Genomic DNA, 21,586 nt, shown 5'->3' on the forward strand with positions numbered 1-21,586 from the left:
CCTTCATTTATGAACAACAGTTTCTTAGGGTCTGCCAGACCACATGAACAAGTTACCGTGAAGAGAGCTTTACAGCAGGTAGCTGTATTCTGCTGCCTTCTACTTTGCAGGCGACAGCAGGTTAGCTGTGTGCTACTAGTTTCCAAGGTAAAGGTGTGAGTTGTGGCACTCTAAGCTTCTGCATTTTAAGGCTATAGCATCAGGTGTTCTCACTTCTGTGACTGTGTTACTGAGTTAACCAGTTTATCATTCGTGCAATAACCTCTCCTGCTGCATAGGAGGTGATAGAAATTCGGGGGAAGAAAACAGGAGTCTGTCCCCCCCAGGTTGAAACTTTCAGGGATCACTACCCTAATGCACCTTTAGTGTAAGGTAGTTGCTCGTGCAACATCAGTTACTGAGAAGGTGAGTTGCTGAGATGTTAATTACGAGGTGAAAGTATTTCCTGGTAACTTGTTTGTAGCATTTGGACTGTAGCTGCTAGGCTGCTTTGAAACAGAACAGGTTTTGCAGTGAAGTGGAATGTTTCCAGGAATGAGAATGCCTGGAGGATTTGAGTAGAGCTGTTCCCCTGTCTGAACTCCTCATTTTAGGACATCTTTGTCTTATTGCATGTTTCACATTGGAATTGCTTACCACTTTTTGGTTTACTGAGAATGCTTCTTCTTTTCCACCCGTGTCCTTAGCAATGTGTGGTTTTGTGTGGATTGTTTTGTTGTTGTGTTTGTGGGTTGTTTTTTTTTTTTTTTCCTCTTGCATGTTCAGTGTTCCATCCAGAGGGCAAATCTAGATCCAATTTACTAGAGGCGTGATGGAGAAAGAACAGCAACTCCTTGTGATTCTGGCTGGTAAATGGGAAAGAACAGTAAGGGAATTTAAAGCTTTTTATTACCAAACCTGTTATTTTTCTTCCTCTCAACTTTCCATCAGCAGGGCCTCCTTTTCATCTTACTGTTTTGCCTGCTGCTTTCATGCTGATTGCTGTCGTGTCCCCAACCCCGGACATCACTGCACCTCTGCTCTTCTCTGCCCCTGATAAATGCTCCTACTCATTATTCTCACTCCTTGGTCAAACCTCTATGCCTTTAGGCAGTGGTTTTTTGTTGTTGTTCTTCCACCTTTTGTTTAGAGGATTCTTTTGGAAATTCCTGACACTAGGCAGCCTCAAGCCCCATTGTTTGCCAAACTTGGATTACATTAATCCTGCCATTCAGCTTTCCTCAAATGAACAGGTCCTGGTATTTTGTCAAAATTACACATCAGGTGGTAAAATAATGACTTGCTTAACAGTTGTTCTTGAGTTTCTGCACAGAATATTTGTGTTGCATTTTAGAAGTTAGTTGGCTTTTTTCCCCCATTTTTTGAAGAATATTTAAAGAGTGTCAATTTTAAGTAATGTTTGTGGTGGTGGTGAGTGTTTTTTTTTTTTAAATCTATAAATGAGAGAGGGGTAAAAAGCTGTTTTATAGACCTGCCTAACTACAGAAAGTATTTTCTGATTTCCTCAATTAATACCCAGCCTTGTTTTGTCCTCCTTTTTCAGAGATGATGCTATGAGGAAGGCTGGTGTTGCCCATAATAAATCCAGCAAAGATATGGAGAGTCATGTGTTTATGAAGGCCAAAACAAGGGTAAAGCATCTGTATTTGTTTCCAGAAGTCACTGAGATCTCAAGAGAAGTTTGTAACAACCTGCAGAAATAGCAGACCCGATGTACTTAGTTAACTGGCTCTGCTTAGAGTACATAGTTATGCAAATTCTTGATTTATATGTGCTTCTTTTACCTGAGGGGAAGTGAGGTGTTCCGCACCCAATATATGCATCAAACTGGACTTCAATCTAAGACAGCTTTGCTGGTGCTGCAGCATTTAGTGCATATACAGGACCACATTTAATTTTTATCTGAAGACTTCTGTGTAGTGAATTGCATAGAATTTCCTTTATCTACAATGTAGCACCATTCCTTGTGACCAGTTTGGTGGTCAGGAGAGACTAAGATATCAAAGAAAAGGCTGTGTCAAGAGTAAGACCGAGGGAAATGATGTGGTCTCTGTGAAAGTCTGGTTATCACGTACAGTTCTAGACTCTGCCAAAATGTAAACTTCTTTCCTGGAGCTGTGTTGTGAAAAATTGGATACTGTTGCTGTCTCCAAACAAGCCACATTTGAGATAGAAAATTTTCACCAAGACAAGTTCTAATGCTGATGTAACAAACTGACGCCTGCTGATGGCATCTTCACTGGTGAGTTGGTAGTTTCGTGGGCAGGAAGGTTATCTCAGCCCTCTGCAGTTTCTCAGTTTCTCTTACACATTATGAAGCACACTAATAAAATGCTGCAAAGAGTATTTGTCTTTTCACATCTGAAATATGCTTCTGTCATATACTAGTCTTCAAAGTTGTTAACTTCCTTGTAGGTGTAATACTAACTCAGGTAAAAAAAAAAAGTTCTTGTAGTATGAACGTGACAGCTCAAGGACTAAAGTAAGTCAGTGTACCAAGTAAGCAGGTTCAGTCCTTAAGAAGAAGGAAATAGAATGGATAAGAAATGGAAAACTGATATATTGATTTATGATTATGTTCACATATTGTGAATCCTATTAGTGTGACTGTCACGGAGGTTCTTTCCAGTGAATTTTTGTAATTTCTTGGCCTTCTTGTACCATCAACCACAATGGCCTGTTAGTAGAAATATTCTCACTTAGTTAATGAGCAGACTGTCCCTTGCAAGTGAGCTGCTCTGAAAAGCCCATGGGCGTTGTAAAGTAAAATCTGTTATGTTGAGGAAGAATACTGAAGAAGAGAAAATCATGGTTGCTCTGTTTCTATTTCCTGTGCTAAAATACTAATTTTTTCACCTTTAGGAGGAATATCTTTCTCTTGTGGCCAGGCTTATTATCCATTTTCGAGATATTCGTAAGTAATTGTTTTGTTTTGTTTTTCTTTCAGTAATGGGATTGCTTGTCCCATCCTTCCCAAAAAAGTGTGTGTGGTTCTGCATGTGACTCTTCACAAGTTGCTTTAAAAGTTTCCCTCTAATAGACATGATTAATTTCTAAATACTACTTATTTTACACATCCATCTATAATTGAAAAGTCTGAGAAATTGTTTAAATTTAGTACTTTTTCCACCTTCCTGGTTTTTTTCCTGTATTTTTGCTTTTTTTTTACATTGATTGTGTAGCATCCTGGCTAACAAATTGGCTTAGGTTAATGTGTTTTGTCAGAACCACAGTAAACACTGATTTTTTAAAATTATTATTTTTAAAAATTATTATGTGAATATATTTCTTGTAGAGAGTATATCTGAATGGCCAAATTTATGCATGACAGGATTAACAAATGCAATTAATTGTTCTTCCTTTGCAGACAATAAGAAATCTCAAGCCTCAGTCAGTGGTAAGAGCTCCTATTTCTTTTTTTCTTCTGTTTTCTTCCTCCCCATTTCTAAATAGAAATCAGGGCACTAGTGTACTAAGAATTGTACTCTGCAGGCTAAATATGCAGTGTTTGCAGCTGATTAACATCCAGCCTAGACAGCTGGAAATTGTTTCATAAGTATTCTTAAGAAAGAGGGGGTGTTGCGTTCTTCACCCAGTGTTGTGTTTTGCCCTCTTGGATTGCCATTCCCTCTTTGACTTCACTTTTCTGTGTGCCCAAGGTTCAGATTATGACAATTACCTTGAAAGGCACTGAATTTAACCACTGCATAATGAATGTGATGTTACGGGGGGAACTGTATAGTAAAGTAGTAGCACTGCTTCTCCCTGTTGACCTCAGGAGGAAGAGGCTAGTTGGATCCACAGTGGGACTCTCTTCTTGGTTTTTGACGTTATGAGCTGTATATCCTCATGGAGTTTTATTGACAGCTTGTTTTGACTTGTGTGTAAATTCAGAGGAGGCTAATAAATTCCTTTTCTCTAGTGTATTTAGAATGTATTTGGAACTTGGCAAATCTGAAGCACTTTAAATGATCTCCACTCTATTTACAAGAGGCAAAGATGTGCCAGAAGCCTCTTGTGGTCTCACAGGCAGAGCAGTGGATGTTAGATTCTTAAGGTGCTGGATCTAGTCATGATCTGAAGCTGACAGATCAGAGTGGATGATGGAGAACAGAGGATTTTGGGGAGGCAATTACATGGCTGGCTACATATTGATAACTATTTTCTTTGTAGATCCGATGAATGCCCTGCAGAATCTAACTGGGGGTCCCCCAGCAGGGGCACCTGGAATGGGCATGGCTGCTCGAGCTCAAGGAGCACCGATGAGTGGGATGAGTGGCCTTGGTCCAATGGGACAACAGATGAGTCTCCCAGGGCAGCAGCAGCCACCTCCAGGAACCTCGGGAATGGCTCCTCACGGTATACCTGGTGTCTCTACAGCTACTCAGCCGAGTAAGTTTACTTCAGCCACTGAAATTGTTAGATCAGCTTTTCAGTACATAACTCTTTTCCCCAAGGAAAGGGTGCTGAAGAGATTTTGTACTTCTGGCTATATCAGCCAAGTGAACTGTAGGAAGAATTGATTTCAAATACTGTTACCTAATGGGATAAATGTCTTCCTTAGTATGACAAGGAACAGTCTAGCTATTGTATGAGCAAGTGCTTATTTTGTCCTACAAGATGTCAACATCAGAATTTTGTTTTCGTACAGCTCACCTACGTTTCCTAAGGGTACAGTGTTTCCTGCTGGTGACCTCTGTGTACATTTCCTCCTGCACGTTTTTACCTAGGTTGCTGATTCAATATAGGCAATGAGAATTAGAGGTTCATAGTAGGAAGTGTCATTAACTCTACTGTACAGGTACCTCATCCATTTGAGGAAGTGAAAGTATATGCTGCTAGTGAAAAACATTAATGTACTTTAGGGATTATCTTCAATTATTATGAGTTATATTGGGTAACTGTCTCTTGCACAGTTTGGGTGTCATGTTTTAAGTACAGTCTACCTTCTTTTCAGCCCAACTTCAGCTTCAGCAGATAGCTCAGCAGCAACAGCAGCAGCAGCAGCAATTCCAGCAGCAGCAGGTGGCTTTGCAGCAGCAGCAATTCCAGGCCCAGCAGTCAGCCATGCAACAACAGTTTCAGGTCCAGCAGCAGCAGGCAGCAGCAGCTGCAGCAGCCCAGCAGCAGCAGCAACAACAGCAGTTGCAAGCCGTCCAGCAGCAGCAACAGCACATGCTGAAACTGCAGATGCAGCAGCAGCAAAACCAACAGCAGGTGATGACAACCAATTACAATGGCAATTGAGGTGATCTGTGTTCAGTTAGGGGTCAAGTGAGGCTTGGCTTGCATGGAAATGCTGAATATCAGCTCTGGGTGTTATTAACACGTTTCCACTTTGGGATAGGACTTCAGTTTAGATTTGCAAGTTAATTGGCAACAATATATTACATCCCAGAGGAGAGGCTTAACAGTTGTTGGGTTTCTTTCTTCTCTCACAGCAACAGAGAATTAAAACCCTCTCTCTTTATGATCATTAGGGTAGTCTTTCATTCTGACAAGAACAGGGATGTGGGAAAGAACTAAAAGCACTTGTATTACTGGAAAAATAGTGTCTGTTTTGTCATTGTGTGAATTACACATTGCCATTCTAAAAAATGTATGCTGAGCATGTCATATATGTGTGTGTATGTGTGTGTATGTATATATATAATGCTTAGACACAAAAGCAGAAGAAGAAACTTCAGCTGTCATGCTTTTGTGCAAGTTTATGGTAAATAGTGGTGCTGATGCAGGCTGGTTACATTTGAAGAAGTGCTTATGAGCCTGTTTGTACTGGAGAAGCCGATGGTCTTCACCTTTGTTTTTGAAAACTGTTCTAGTAGTGAGACAAGCTTGTAATATTGAAACCACGGGATATGCACTATGTAGAGTTGAGATATATGAAGAGCAAGTGGATAAAAAGGTTGGGCTTTCCCTTTGGGCTTAAAGCCTCAGCCTGATGTACTAGGATTCTGTTTGCTCTTGGTTTATGCTATAAAAACAAGGCTGCTGTCGCATTGCTGGAAGCTTTAGCATCCTGGCTTTTCCTGCTTTTCAGATGCAGCAGCAACAGCAGCAGCAGCAACTACAGCGACTTGCCCAAATGCAGCAGCTGCAGGCAGCACAGGCTATGCAGGCACAACAGCAACAACAGCAGCAGCAGCAGCAACAGCAGCAACAAATACCACAGCAACAGATACAGCAGCAGCCACCTCAACAAGTAATGCAACAGCAGATGCAACAGATACAGCAGCAGCAACAGCAGCAGCAGCAACAACAACAACAGCAACAACAACAACAACAGGTTGCTCAGGCACAACAGTCTCAGCTTCCACCACAATCCCAGCCTCAACCCCAGCCCATGGTGTCTCAGCCACAGGCAATCTCAGGACAAATTCCTAGTCAGGTTATGCCTGTTACTCTTACTCCACAGCAATTAAAAGCAATGCAGGTAAGGGCTAGTGACCAGCTGATTGTTGGTTCGTTATGATCCTCTAGAGAAATTTTTAAAAATTGACTTTTGATAATAATGAGTAGGAAAAAACACAGCTTATTAAGAGATCTGTAGTTAGCATGTTATGAATACAGAGGTTGTAAAGGTTTATGCCTGGGCCTGCCAGTAGAGGACAGTTTTGTGTCTAAGAGTGTGACTTCTGAAAATCAGTCAAAATGATTTATGAAGCTATATTTTAAAGTAATTTCTGGTCTTACTCTTGAGTGGACAAGTAAAAAAAGAAAAAGAAACAAACTCTGGTTAGAGAAAAGTCACCTCCATTATGTTTGCTGTTCTAGAACATGAGCAAGTAAGTGCTTTGGAGCGCCTAGTGCATGAACTGGAGCCAGTGTTGGCTCTCTAGCATGCTGGCTTTGCTTCTGCTGCCATGTTTAGAGGTTTTTGTCAAAGTTTAAGATACCAGTAGTTCCTGCCTTGAAGAGAGTGTGGACAAGACAACAGTTTTATTCTGTTGAACCTCTTGCTGGGTCATCCTCTTAATGGTGTAACTCTTTGAACTCTTGCATTACAGTCAGTTTTTTCTGGGCTCCATATGTGCTGTTGAGCAAAAGCTCAGACATCAACCCAAGACCTGCTTTTCTTTGGGCCTTACTGGGGAGTAGTGGAGCATCAGCCACACTCAAAATTATTGACCCCATGTGGACGAGTTGATGCACCCAGTTAGTGCTCCTCCCAACTAAGCTAAGAGTAGTTAGGTGTCATGTACGTCACACTGACAGTCATAACAAATGTATAAAGATTTGAAGTGCTGGTCATTAATATTGTGCTCGAGGGAAATCAACACCTATGTGGTTAGCTATGTTTGCCGGAAAGCTGAGATATCTCATATTGTCACAGGAAGATCTGATAGTACAGGGAAGAAGTTGCAAGAAGAAATCAAATATTGCGTGCACAGTCTGTGGGAAGCTTGTTCTAAATGTTAGAAACGTGGGAACTTGTTTTCATAAAGAAAGCTCAGAAACTCTAGGAAGAGTATATATGTGAGGCTGATCTTGTCTCCACACACTTTTTTGTGAGTATAGTCAATCTAGTTGAAACAGGAGTGTCATACCCTAATCAGTTACATACATTTACTTTGTTCTTCCTTTTCATACTCAAGGTAAGAGCTCAGCTGGTCCAGCAGCAGCAGGCAGCAGCAGCAGTGCAAGCAGCTCAGGCCCAGGCTGCTCAGATGGGAGCTTCAGGGCAGGTAAGGGCCCAGGAGCCATTATCACTAGTTGTAGGCCTGTGGCAAGTGCATGCTAGAGATGAGCATGGAGGTGGGTTTCTGGTGGCTTTCTGATGAGGGGTCTGACATCAGTCATCCCCTTTATAAAGGGGATATGGGCTTTTATGCAGTTTCTCCTTTGCCTGGAGTCAGAGGCAGGATTTTGCTGACAACCTCTCTGTGCATGCTCTCTGTCCCGAGTAGGTAAGATTGTTGCCTGTACTGGCACAAGAACACACATCAGTAAGATGGCCTACTGTGGTCAACCTGCAAGTCTGACTGTTGGTACCTGGAGCGTGTCACCTCTTCTTTTGTTAAGCTTTCTTAGGTGACTGCTTTGTTGTGTAAACTGATTTCTGTACTGTGAATCTTTGCCTGCTGTCTTTACTTACATCTGATTTACCTTCCACCTCCATGTATTGAACGTAAAAAAATAGTATAGACTATGAAATCTCTCTATGCTCCCCTTTCATTCCTTTCCTCTTTCATTCTTTTCCTGAGTGAAATGGGCAGTAGATATAGATTGCTCTTGTTCTGGATGTGAACTGTGAAGAAAAAATGGCATGTGTCACAAGTGCAGAGTTACATTTTTTAAAAAGTGCTGGGTGAGAGCTTATTGTCTAACACAGTTTTCTTATCCTGCAATACACTTGTAGCCCCAGTGATTGTTCCTTGATGTGTGTCTGGTATGAAGGAGACAAGGGGAAAAAAATTGGGAATGGCTTGAGCTGAACCTCTCATCCCATTTTCCACAAGAATATGAAATAGTCTTTCGTGGCTTACCTCTGTAGTGTTTCATATTGAGGCATTTTACAGACATGGGTAAGTACAATTATCACCACTTTGTAGATGAAGAGACTGAGGCAGACAGATGTAATGAGGTTAACTAGGATTAGTGGCAGAGTTCTCGTTGTATACCTAGATGTTCCATGTCTGCATGCACCATTTTCCCTTCAACACACAAGTAATATTGTGTATTCAGTAAGATGTTGGGAAGCTTTTTACATGGACTGTGATAACAACTGGTTCTTCAACACACATCTCCCAGACTTGTATCAGGAATAGCATCTTGTACCATCATAACTCTCATGTGGCCCACATCCTTGTTGGTGGCCAAGTTCTGTTTCTGTATTGGTCCTTTTGCTTGTGTCAACGTAATGCAGGATGTAAAAGCTGAGCAGTGGTAAGTACAGTTGCTACAGTACTGGCAGCAATGCAGAATTCTCTTTCTACAGTCAAAATGTGAATTAAAACTTCTGTTTGTTTCTTAAGTAATTTCCAGGTTGGAGCTGCAGGGACTTAGGCTTACTGGAAGGAGCAGACTGACTTTTTTTTTCTTTTTACTAACTTAATGGTGCTCTTTTCAACTTCTAAGGAGGTGGACTGGACTTATGTAGAGCCAGTTCAATTCTCATCCTGTTTACTGAATTCATGTGCCAGCGGCTTAACAGCACAGTGCATTTAAAAAGTTTCGGGTGATAAGATGGTTGTCAGTGGATTTTGTATTGCAGCTTTATTCAGATGGGTGGTAAACTTGGGGATTGCTCATTATCTGTCATGGACTGAGTTTAGGAAATTCAACATTCAGGCTTTACTCCATTTATGTTCATGCCATTGCTGTATGAGTCTACTAAAATTCACTTAATGCTATGAAGTCCAGTAATTAAATGAGTTTCTTGTATTTGTGTAAATATTTTCTGTATAAAATCTAAGATTGTGGCTGTGTATAATATTACAATGCAGCTTTGGTGTTGAGAGTGTATATGTATTTTCTTTAATTTATAAGTTTATTTTAAGAGTAGATTTTGCTTTGTATTTAGTACATTTTTCACTAGCACCAGCATTTTTAATAAATCAGGCTTGATTTTTTTTCATTTGGTTCGGGAAAGCTTTTGTTATGAAAAAACTCTATCCTAGTCTTTGCTTGTTACATTTAAACTTAGACTCCGGGGGCTTTCAAACTGGGAATTTTCGTTGATAGGGCTACATTTTTCCTTTTCTGTAAAGTTTCTGTTCATCCCTCACACGTAAAAGTAAAAGCAATCCCAGGTTTAAACATGGATCCATGTGAGTTTTGAAGTGCTCTGAAGTTGTAAAACCACGGTGCAGGTCAATGTTACCCTGCTTGGGTGTCTAGTCCTTGTGAGTGTGTAACTCACAGGTGAAGCTGATAAATAAACTAAGTACTGTCCTAGTGATCACAGGGTGCTACACAAGTGCTTGCAGCACCAAGAGAAAATCTGTAATCAGCTGGAGTTAAGTATAAATAAAGTTTAAATCACTGTTCTGGTGCAACTCCTTCAGGTGCTCAGAAAGCAGATTGGCTTGTTGGTCTTTGAAAATCAGAGCTGGCTTTAGTGGAGTGACAGTGGCACAGTGCTTATATATGCTCACCAGAAGCTGCATATTTATGGAATTCTGAATCTTTGGATTTTAGATGAAAGAAAATTACAGGTTCAGGATTCTAATTTTTGTATTACACTTCATTTTTGTCAGAAAATAGAGTTTGTATCTTATAGTAGAGTGTCTTCCTCTGCTTGCTCTCTGCTTTTATGGGGTAAAATTCTTGATTGTGTGAATTGAGACAAATCAATTTAATTTGTGGAGCAGGATTTGCCTTCAGTTTGAATATTTTTCTAAAGTACTTGAACACTTTTGGTTTTCTTCTGGTTTTAGTTCATGGATATATTGCTTTGCATAAAACAGATGCAGTCTTTGGAACCCCCTTTTCTTACTCCTTTGTCAAAAGGTCACAGGTTTCATAAATATAAATCAGGTGGAGAATGGGAAAAAATAGGTTACTGTTGTTAAGAGAGTGGAATTGGTGTCATTTTATATATACCCTCACTCTCCAAAGCACACATTTCAAAAAAAACCAAAAAATGCAAAAAAATCAAAACCAAAATTGTGTGCAAGTGCATACGTATTTGACCAACAAACGTGCTGAAAGCCTTTGAATTGGAGTTTGATGCTGGTGTTCAGTGGTTTGCCAGACACTTAAACAGTGACTATGCTTCTAATTTCCTTGACCTCCCAGGAGGTAATGTGAATCTTCACACTTTGGTGGTGTGGCATGAGAAACAGGACCAAGATGGGACATGTGTGTCACCTTAACATCCCTGGGATTTCACACACTCCAGAGATCCACGTGCATTCACAAGGGTCTAAGATGGGGTGATTGTGCCTGGAAGGATATGTTGTTGTTTGTTTTTTTTTCCCTAGCAATCCTCCCCCCGCCCCCCATTTTTTTTTTTTAATTAGGGTTGTGTTGCTTCACCAGCTCTCATGTTGATACTGTAGCTCTTCACTGCACTTTGTAGCATCCACCTGTGCTTTTTGCCAGTGCTGGGTTGTTGTGTTTGCTTGTGGTGGCTGTTGCATGCAGTGTGTGTACAAGTGCATGTGTGTGTGATGTCTGAAGTGCTCTCATTTGTTTCCCTTTGAAATCCTGTCTCTGACCATCCCTTCTCCTGGATGGAAAGGGACTGCATTGCTCTGATGTTGTGAACTAACAGCTGTGCTGATTTTGACACTGTTTTCTTTATCAGTTATTGCTTTCCTTTTTCAGTCTTGTTATGTTGTATTTAATTTTATTTATTTTTAACAATTGTAAGCACATGCATTCTCTGATTTTGTAGAGATGTGTTGCTGGCTGCTTCAGTCCATTTACATGCAACACTAAACAAGAATGCCCCAAACCATTTACTGAAAGGAGACTTCATTAACTCGTAGGTTAGTTAGGGCCTGTGTAGGTTCCTTGGTAATATGTATGCTGGAAAAAAAAAAGTAGCCCAGATAACTTTACTGTCAATCTTTGAAGTACCAAATGGAAGCTCTTATTGATAAATTAATCTGCCCAAGTACTACCTCAAAAATATGCTGTATTTGCTGTAAATTCTCAGCATATATGGTGTAGTACCAAATTTTAAGTAACAGAGGGCTGTACAGATGTATGTGATCAAATCTGTGTGGCTCATGCAGACTGATGGTTCTGAAAGGCACTTCTAGAGACTGCAGAGTAGCATAATAGTCCTAGTGCTATTTTAAAATACAAATCCATTCTAATGCTAACTTTCATCATTTGTCCTAAATGATAGTACTTTAGGGTGCACTCAGTCTTCATCTGGAGAATCAAATAGTGCATGAATAAGCTTGAGGCAGATTTAGGACTCATAAGAGAATATTTTAGCACAGCTTAGTAATAGACAAATGGGTATTTGTCAAAATGATGGAAATTACAAGGATATATTTGATTTATTCTGTGGGTTATAAAAGGAAGAAGATAACTTTTTCAAACCCAAAAGTCATTCTTGTTGTCTTTGGCATTGTTATGCTGTCATAGGTTAGGTTGGTCTGAAATTTTATGCACTATGGAGTGTTCCTACTGACAGTTGCTGTTTAACTGTCTGCCAAATTCTTTTATAATCAAGGATGGCATATGCAAATACTGCTAAATCCTTTGAGTCCACAGCAGGGGAACCCTATGACACTATATAGCTTCTTATATGAAGCATTTTTGACAACAATCTTAGAGTACTTATTTCCAAGAATTCTAGAAATTCAAGATGTCAGGCAAAATTTAGGAAAAGCCCTTTGTGCAAAGGATAGCATAGTCAGCCCTTGACCGGTGATTCTGAATCTACATATCAACTCTCTCAAGATACCTAGAATTCAATAGATGCTTTCTAAAAATGGATAGAAGGGTTATAAAAAGGAGTTTCATTTATAAGTCTAGCATGTTAGGTTAACCTTTAGAGAAAAAGCTCACTAACCGTCCCTTCATGCTTCCCCTCCCCCTAATTCCTGGAGGTTGCATGTGCTTCTCATCCTGCCAGTGCACTGCATTTCTTGTTTTGCGATTACTTTTGTCTGTTGTCCCTCTGTCCTCAAAGATGATCACCGCACCTATGGCCCGAGGTGGGATGCAAATAAGACCACGGTTCCCGCCTACCACCGCTGTGTCTGCTACACCGCCAAGCTCCATTCCTTTGGGCGGACAGCAAATGCCACAGGTATTTACTGGGTCAAAGCACATTGTGTCAGGAATTGTGCAAAGCATTCACTACATGATTGTATAGCACTTCCTTTCAAGCAAGGGGAAGTTCACTTTTTCATCCAACAGCTAAGTTGCTGGTGTTACTCAGGGTATTGGGCTGTTTAGGTTTTTTGTGGATCCTTTTTCATTTTAAATAATAGGTTTTATGAGAGCTTGGGATATCAAATAAAGCATTTTTAAGGTGGCGTAGATCTTTATTGTAACATTTAAAATGTTTCCTTATTCATAATTGATTCAAGTCGCAAATTATAACTTTGTGGTTTCTGTATAGTCTTTGTCCGTACTCCACAAGTGTGCATTTATGAGTGTTGCAAGTCAATACTGCAGAGTACTGGCCAAATTGTGTCTGGGACCTTACTTACCAAGTGTTCATGCTCTGTATGGGTGCTTCTCTCATTATTAGTAAACTTGGCTCATTTCAGTTTGAGTAGCTTCTTGGCATGTTATCGGGAACCAAGAAGAAAGGAGCTATGAAGCTGTTCTCTCATGGTTGTCTAGGAGAAGCTTCTAGAAGGATTCCACTTGTCCCTGCATCAGAGAAGAACCTGTGTAGGCAGGCTGATGGCACTTACCCAGCTGTTGGTGGAAGATGCATGAGGTCAGAGTACTGCATCTGCCTGGTGCAGGTCCAGATCTGCTAAAAACCTCTAAGTCATATTTTGCAAGCAAAATGTGTCATTTTGAGGGAAAAAGAGAACTAGAATGAAATGGGACTGAGTTCTTACCAGTAATTCACAAAACGAGGCACTGCTCTGCTCTGCAGAAGTTTGCTGAGCCTTACGTGATGGGAGTTGGTTTAAATACGTATTGTATTATGATGGTGGAATAGCGTTCAGCTGTGTTTTCTGTCTGTTATTCATGAACCTCGTGTCTTGTTCTTCTAGATGCTAATTTTCAAGTTTAATACCAGACACAGTTTTAGTTCTTAATACCACTGCATTTTGTTCATAGGTTTAGTGAAAGTTTCTTCACTCTTTGCATTTTTGTTTCCTTTGCAAGCTTGTCGTGGGGCTGTGGGATGTCTGAAACTCTGCTTCCTAGTGCTGCTGCATCAAGTTTAGTAGGCACAGCCTTTTCTTCTCATACGTTTGCTAAGGTAGATACAGTGATCAGACTGACACTGGTAAACAGATCTATTGTTGTTTCTGGTTTAAGATGGATGGTCATTTCAGTCCAGATCATTGTTTATGTGTTAACTGAAATAAAACCCAGGTATAGCTGTTGAGTCAAAGGAGAATTTACTTTGAGCTTTATTCACTGTGGCAGTTTAGATATACTGGGACAATCATCTTCTCTATGAAGTATTCACAATGTTTGGTTTGACAATGAGGCCTTCCAATAGGTATTTAAGTATTAGATTGACTTATATTTAATATTTGAGTCATAACAAAAGACCTCTAGTTTAAGCATTCAGTGTCGTAGGCTGATCTTTTAGTGCTGTCATGTCTGTGGTTATTTCTGACACCAAGTGAATGATCATCAAAGAGTGCTCTAAGTAGCATGCCAAGGATTGTGAAAATGATGTAGAAGACTGAACAACTAGAGAAGGCAGAAGAAGGAAATTTCTTTATGAACAATGATTGGAGTGAAAATGGCTTCTAAGCAGGTGTTCGGACGACTGAGTCATGGTTTAATGGTGGTGGGAAGCATGTTTTTAAAGCCAGTCTGACATGCCATGTACTAGTCTGCCAAAAGATTTTGTTCAGGTTCTAGGTGGATTAGAAATTAGAAATGTTATCGTTTATGCCTCTTAATTTCCTAAGATGCTTTAATAACACTGTTGGATATGTTATAACTTCCTTGTCATCAGAGCCATTGCAGCTGTTCACAATAAGAGTGAAGGGCTGTAGCATATATCTGGTTATTAATTATTTAAGAGCCTGTCATCTCCTTGACTACGGTATCAAAAGTCTTTTAGACTACAGATAGGTGGTTCAGATTGTCTTTTCTCTTTAGGAAAGAATCTTGGCATTGCGCTGAAGAATCTCTCTCAATGGAAATACCAGATGTGATATCAATACTGCATGGCTATTTATTTTTACCCTATATGACACAAATGTCAGTCTGTGCATTTTTATCACAAAGCTTAGTTGATTCTGCAGTGGTTTTGTTTGTTTGTTTAGGGTTTTTTGTTATTATGGTCTTTTTCAATCAAAATAATATGTTTACTGATATGGCATTGCATTCCACAACCTGGTCTTTTGAATTACCACAGTTAGAACTGACTTTTTTTCTTAGCCAAAGTTTGTATGTGCCTGAATTGTTATCAAACATGAACTACAATCAGTGTTAGTGGCACTTTTTGACTAGCTAAGAGAAGTTTCTTACACCGTATTTGGATTGGCTCAAGAAACCTGCGGAGCTTGAAATTTTAAAAGATTAATACTTAGCTGTTGCTTTAGCAACTGGATAACTAATGTGCTGATACCAGTCATTCTCCTAGATTACTAGTGTCAAAACCTTCAAGTTCTGTCTAGAAATTTATTGTAGTCTCCAATGGTATGAGCTTCCAATTTATTGTTGGCACAGAAATCTTCAGCAAACTGAAAATATAGGAAGAAAAAAAAGTAAAATCGAGTTAATTTGAAAATAAAATAAGGGATACTGGCCTGAGTGGGAATATAGAAACCTGTATCTGGACTTATTTGAAGCTCTTCTGAGTTTCCATTTTGTCACATAAAGCAGCATAATGGTGAACTTTAAACCCAGTTTGCAACAGAGTAGGCAAGGCTGTGCTTACTGGCTTAGCATTGAATCTGTCAGTACAGTAGTGTAAATGCTTTCTAGAGTTTCCCTTTAGGCTAAAAGTGTTTCTACTGTTCCTCACTATTACCCGTCACTTCCTTGTTGCAGTCCCTTTTCCTTGCTCTTAGCTTCTGCATATTGTACTCTCTTGCTGCTGGGACCTTCTGAAAAACTCTCACTAGCCTTATGTACGGAGTGCTGTTCCTTGCCTGAAGCTCAGCAAGCTGGAGGTAGGCCTCACAGCTAAGTTTATCTTCCAGCATGGTGTGCTCTAAACACTAAGAGCAGCTTTGATTTAGTGGATATTAAATGCAGAATTTTGTTCATGCAAGCCTAAATATCTTCTGGGCACGACTTCAAAAAATTAGGGCTTAGTGTCGTGATCAGGTCACTGTAGAGTCGCAAAGTAAATTCACGTTCAGTGGGCTGTGATAGCTGTCCATGAATATGCTTGTAGGTGCAGAAACTCTCATCCTGCAGTGAAAAAATAGGTAGTTGCATTTCCTTATATATGTTGAAGATGAAATGGTCATGGCTTAACTGGGGAGTTAAATGAGGAGCTAAATGAGCTCATTGGAGTTAAAGCTCCAGAGGGAGGGTTTTTTGTCTTTTGGGTTTACTGTGTATTTTTTGGGTTTTGTTTTTTAAGCCACCTTTTTAGTGAGACTCAGTTGGAAAGAGCATTCCCTAGAAGCTGAAATTTCATTAGATTCTTATAATCTTAATCCATATCCTGCAAACAGTGCAGAAATCTAAAGCTGAAAGCGTCTTTAGATCTGTTCTATAGAAAGACATCTGAAATTATTATGTAGCAAATTAACTGCTTTCGAAGAGAAGTAAGGCAGTGAGTTCAGAATTGCATACTTCTGAGTGTGTTTTTGAAAATGTCACAATTTTGCTTAATATTAGACATTAGCCTTCAGTATTCTGAAATGAAGCTGACAGAGGGCAAACCTGTTGCAAGAAGGAAAGCTGTTTGCCTGTGCATGTACTTAAATGAGAAGGGGTAACGCGAAAAGATCTGATTTGTTCTATACTTATATGCACAGTAGATGCTGCATGACCTTTTCTTTGCTTTTCTGCAGCATTTGTAAATTAATGTGAAGGGAACTTGGTGTTGAATATACAGATACAGAAGCTTAAATCTGGCAAAAAACCTAATGAAATCTTTCTCCTTCCTTCCCAAAAATATAAGGACTTAATCTCTTAGAATTAATTTTATGTAACCAACTTGAGATATTTAAAAGGGGCCTGATTTTCAGGAAGTGATGAACCACTCAAAAGTGGTCTTAATTTGACTTAATGAAAAATGCGTGCAGCATCCATATGGGTAAGTTCTACATCACTTGCTGTTTGACAGAATATTAAATAGAATTGTAAGAAAAAACAGGGAGTGCTTTTTGCAGTGTTCATCCTAGCTTCCTTCCAAACAGTGGTGGGATGCTTGGCTCCTGTAGGAGGCAGACTGTACTTTTCAATCTCAGAAATGGTTTTCCAGCTGTTGGGGAGACACATGCCATTAAAGAATCCACCTCCTGTGAAAAACAGTAAGCACAGTCTCAGTATTTCTTGATTATGGAGAAAAGAAAGATATAATACCTGATTAAAAACAGCATTTCAGCCTCACTTGTTCTAGGTTTTATCTTTTTAGGAGAGGCTGCTGTGGTAATGGGGTTATTGAAGATGGAAAAAAAAAATTGTGGAATGTCAGACTGCATTTGATTTTAAACTATGCTTTAATGGTAATAAGCTAATGTCTTTGAGTTTAGTAGTTTTACATTTGCACCTAGCTGGGGATTGTTTGGGTCCATTTTATTTTTTAGTGGAGTGCAACCTCTTGCATAGCTGTGATGCGTTATTCCAAGCAAAGCATTTCCTGTCATATTCAGTGCGTACATGCAAAATTAGACCATGTGATGCTGTTTAATGTGCTAAATATCATGTCCTCTGGAAACAATTGGTTTATTTAGATGGATATTTAACGAGCAAGTGAAGGACAACACCAAACTGGAGTGCCCATGAAGTGTCTGGGACTTCTGGATTTGTTGGGACCTTTTGCTTAAAAATGGTTCAGACTGAGGGAAACTGAGCTGTTAATTCATAAAGGTGCAAATCAATGACTTAAAGAATGCATGCATGGGTTACTGAGTCACAACCTGTAGCCTCTGCAGCTAATTCAGTTTATCTTTGTATGTACTTACTTATAGCCTCAGGTCGTAAAAACTCTGCATGTGCCTTAAACTTGATCACTTAACATCTGCATTACTATGCTCCTGACCATGATACAGGTTTGGTTTTTTGGTTTTAAGTGATAAAGGGGAAAAGTGTCCATTAGAACAAATGTGAGAAGTTGCTCTAATTTGAGCATCATCTGGCTCTGTCACTGTAGAGTCTACAGAAAAAACTTAGTTGTAACCCAGAATTTGGTGCTGTTCTGGAAATGTTCCTATTCATCTTTGTGTCCTTTAGGCTCACCTCATTCTTCTCCAAAGGTCAGAAAGCCACTTTTTTTTTTTTCTTTTTTTTTTTCTTTTTTTTTTTTTTTCCTACCCTGACATGGAGTTTGGAGTGTTTCTGTCTCCACCCAGATTTTCAAAACTTAATATTTAAACAAGATGTTGGTGGTTTGGCTTAATTTTTTTTTCTTCCTTCTTCCTAAAGAAAAACCCTGGGGAAGCTACAGTCAAGTCTGACAGACATTTGAAGACTGTCATTAAAATGTCAAATAAGGAGGGGTTTTAATGGCTGTTAATTCTAAAGTGAGAACTGTCTTTTCTTCCTGCTCTTCTTTACTCCAGTTCTAATAAATTACAGGTTTTTAGATGGCACTTTCTGACATTTTAATTGCAACATGATGGTTTGGGAAATGAAAAACAATTATTATACAGTTACTCAAATTATGTGCAGTTTTAATGGTTATTTCTAGGAAAGTTATGAAGTGCTTCCCTGAGAGCCTCAAGAGTTATACAGGTAGGACTGTCGGTATGGGGGAGAAGAGGAAACTAACGCTTTCATTCCTTGTAGGCCTGAGGATATGCTTCTCTGCCTAGGTAAAGCCTTCTAGTTAGGTTCCCATCCTCTGCTCCCTTTTGTTGCTGTTAATCTTATCTCTTTCCACATTTCAGGTCAGCCAGAACAATATTACCATGATGTCATCCCCATCTCCCGTCCAACAAGCTCAAACACCCCAGTCAATGCCTCCGCCACCACAGCCACAGCCATCTCCCCAGCCAGGCCAGCCAAATTCTCAGCCAAATTCAAATGTCAGGTGAGCTGCACTGCGACTTTTGAGGACCTTTTGTCAATGCCATAAGGGTGAGGTTTTCAGAAGTGTGCAATATATCTTACTCTGTTTCCACTGAGGTGAATGAATTTTAACATGAACTTTGGTGAGAGCACAGGTGGGATTGTGCCGAGTGCAGTCTGAAAACTCCCATTTTAAATGAAAAGCTATGTATGAAATCCTCACCAAGTCTACTGGCAGAGCTACAGTGCCGTAGCAATGCCTACTAAAAGCCTATCTGCTCACAAGCTGATCATGCTTCCTTGTCAGATTCTGGCAGGTTTGATTTTATGCTTTTTTTCAGTTCTGGCCCAGCTCCATCACCCAGCAGCTTTCTCCCCAGTCCATCTCCACAACCATCCCAGAGCCCAGCAGCTGCACGAACACCTCAGAACTTTAGTGTCCCATCCCCAGGTCCTTTAAACACTCCAGGTAAATGATCTGAGAACTATACTGCAGTGAGTTGGGGTATGTTTTGGTAACTGTAATAGTTCCCAGGAAACCTGTTGTTGTTCAACACGATGTAAACTTTAAAGAGCTCTACAAGGCAGCCAGCATTGCAAGTAGTGAACATGATGTAGGCACCACACAACCCAAAACCTTGGATATCTCAAATCAAAATCAATTGAAACCTCTTTTCTCATCACTGAACTATGTAATGGGTTTTTCTGACTTCCCCAATCTTTTGAAAAAAGTATGATATTTAATTTAATGGAGCAAGTTTGTAGAGGCATAGTGATTCCTTGGTTCCGTGCAGGAAGGAACCCTTAGCAACAGCATGCAATTGTAAAGTATGTAACCACCTAATCACAGGTGGCAGGCTGCTTTGGTCCAAAACACCTTCCTAGGTGTACTCTGACACTTGTGCTCTTCTCTCTCTCTCAGACGTAATAAGCAGTTTCTGATACTGTGAATGAAAGTAACATACTGGCTCCTTCTCATACCAGTGTTATGTGCTCTGCAGTTTGGAAGGCACCAACTTAAGGAAAACTGCAGCAAATTCTCTGTGTTGATTTAGTGTTTAATGCACCAGAGTGAAGGCAAAATGAGGACCTAAAAAATGGGTATATGAAACTTTGGACCTTTTCACAAAAAGATGATATTAAATGGGAATTGCTGTTCTGCCCACAGAAACACAGAGACTGGAGGGTTGGACAAGCACTTAAACTGTGGAGGGCGTCCAATTGTGGATTTGGATATTTGACATGAGCTGACTTTGAGAGTGCCACACTTCAAATCTAGTTTCTGAAATGTGATAATGCTGTTCTACAGTATCTTTTATTATCCTTGTGACATGCAGTCTTTGCTTTTTGCCAGGAAATCCAAATTCTGTCATGAGTCCAGCTAGTTCTAGCCAGTCAGAGGAGCAACAGTATCTGGAGAAACTCAAACAGCTATCAAAATACATTGAGCCACTCCGGAGGATGATCAATAAAATAGATAAAAATGAAGGTGAGGTTCCCCATATTTAGTCATGCATTTCTCTCTGTAAGCTCTCTCTTCTGATGAAAGAAGCAGTACTTTGCCTTTTGTGGTGGTTTCTATTCCAAGGATTTAAAATGACAGTGAAAGTTCGTTGCACTTTCTTGCCTATGACTGTAATACTGAGAAGAGTGGGTAAAATCCTCATCCTTAAATTCTCATAACTTTTCCTTTACTTCTAATGTGTTTAAGATACACAGAGCTTACGCAATGGATGAGCTTATGATTAGATGGAAGATCTTTGATCCTCACTGTTTTCTCCAGTGTTGGCTCATGTTTTCACTTCTGACAGTATACTCTATTTCTGTCTGCAAGTATGGAAGCGATTCTTGTAGTCAGTGTTTGTGTCTGTGATATTATTTCAGATAGGAAGAAGGACCTGAGTAAAATGAAGAGTCTCTTGGATATCCTGACTGACCCGTCAAAACGGTAACTCTTTTTCCTTTTGGCTGGAGATCAGATTCCCCAGCTCTTCCAGAAATTTGTTGTTTAGCATCCAGCCATGTTGGCACTGAAGCTGTCTGTGTGGCTCAGTTAGCAGAAACCCTTCTGCTGAGGTGACTGTTTTGTGGTGATGAAATTTCTCTTCTTCTGCAGGTGCCCTCTGAAGACACTGCAGAAATGTGAAATTGCTCTGGAGAAGCTGAAAAATGATATGGCTGTGGTACGTAATGCTTTGCGCTATCGAGAGATAAGCAATTAATTCCAAAAGGTCTTATGATTTGGCAAGATAGCTTTTTGCATTTCTTGTTGCTCATGCTGTTAAGACTTCAAGTAAGATTGAACAAAATAAGAAAACAGGAAAAAATGGGCAAGCAGTTACTTCATGTAAGTCGCTTGTATACATCTTTTAACTGAACTTTCAAATTCTTGTGCTTTGTGGAAAGACTTGAGTAATTATTTCTATGAACTTTTGCAGCTGATTTCAGGACAGACTCTAAATGAAAGCTGCAGACCGCCTCTTTTTATGCAGTTTTGAGAATCCCTTGCATTTCATGCACTGCAAGCTTACCACTATAAAATTTTGCAGAATCAATAGTAAAGATTTATTTTTTGGTGATGATTAAAAGAAAAAGGGCTTCTCTTGTGTTTTAGCCTACTCCACCACCTCCCCCAGTGCCCCCCACCAAACAGCAGTACTTGTGTCAGCCACTGTTGGATGCTGTTTTGGCCAACATCCGTTCACCAGTCTTCAACCATTCCCTGTACCGTACATTTATGCCAGCTATGACTGCAATTCACGGACCACCGATCACGTAAGTATCATTGACCCACTGTCTGTCTTAAAATGTTCATTATTTAAGGGGAAAAATATTT

The 21,586-nt window shown here is 39.8% G+C and overlaps 1 protein-coding gene across 1 annotated transcript; it reads left to right on the top strand.

Annotated features, from left to right (window-relative positions):
* Positions 1-1,550: 1,550 nt before the first annotated feature.
* On the top strand, positions 1,551-21,525 carry MED15 (mediator complex subunit 15; the record flags this gene model as incomplete). The annotated part of the gene is made up of 14 exons (XM_010085602.1): positions 1,551-1,631; positions 2,863-2,914; positions 3,368-3,397; positions 4,174-4,392; positions 4,958-5,217; positions 6,047-6,433; positions 7,608-7,685; positions 12,596-12,715; positions 18,630-18,772; positions 19,092-19,219; positions 20,105-20,239; positions 20,635-20,698; positions 20,867-20,933; positions 21,365-21,525. Coding segments are annotated over exons 1-14 (1,922 nt in total), but the record flags the coding sequence as incomplete, so codon positions are not given.
* Between the last annotated feature and the right edge of the window lie 61 nt (positions 21,526-21,586).

The sequence above is a fragment of the Pterocles gutturalis genome, unplaced genomic scaffold (genome assembly GCF_000699245.1).
Source record: "Pterocles gutturalis isolate BGI_N339 unplaced genomic scaffold, ASM69924v1 scaffold14585, whole genome shotgun sequence".
NCBI lineage: Eukaryota > Metazoa > Chordata > Aves > Pterocliformes > Pteroclidae > Pterocles > Pterocles gutturalis.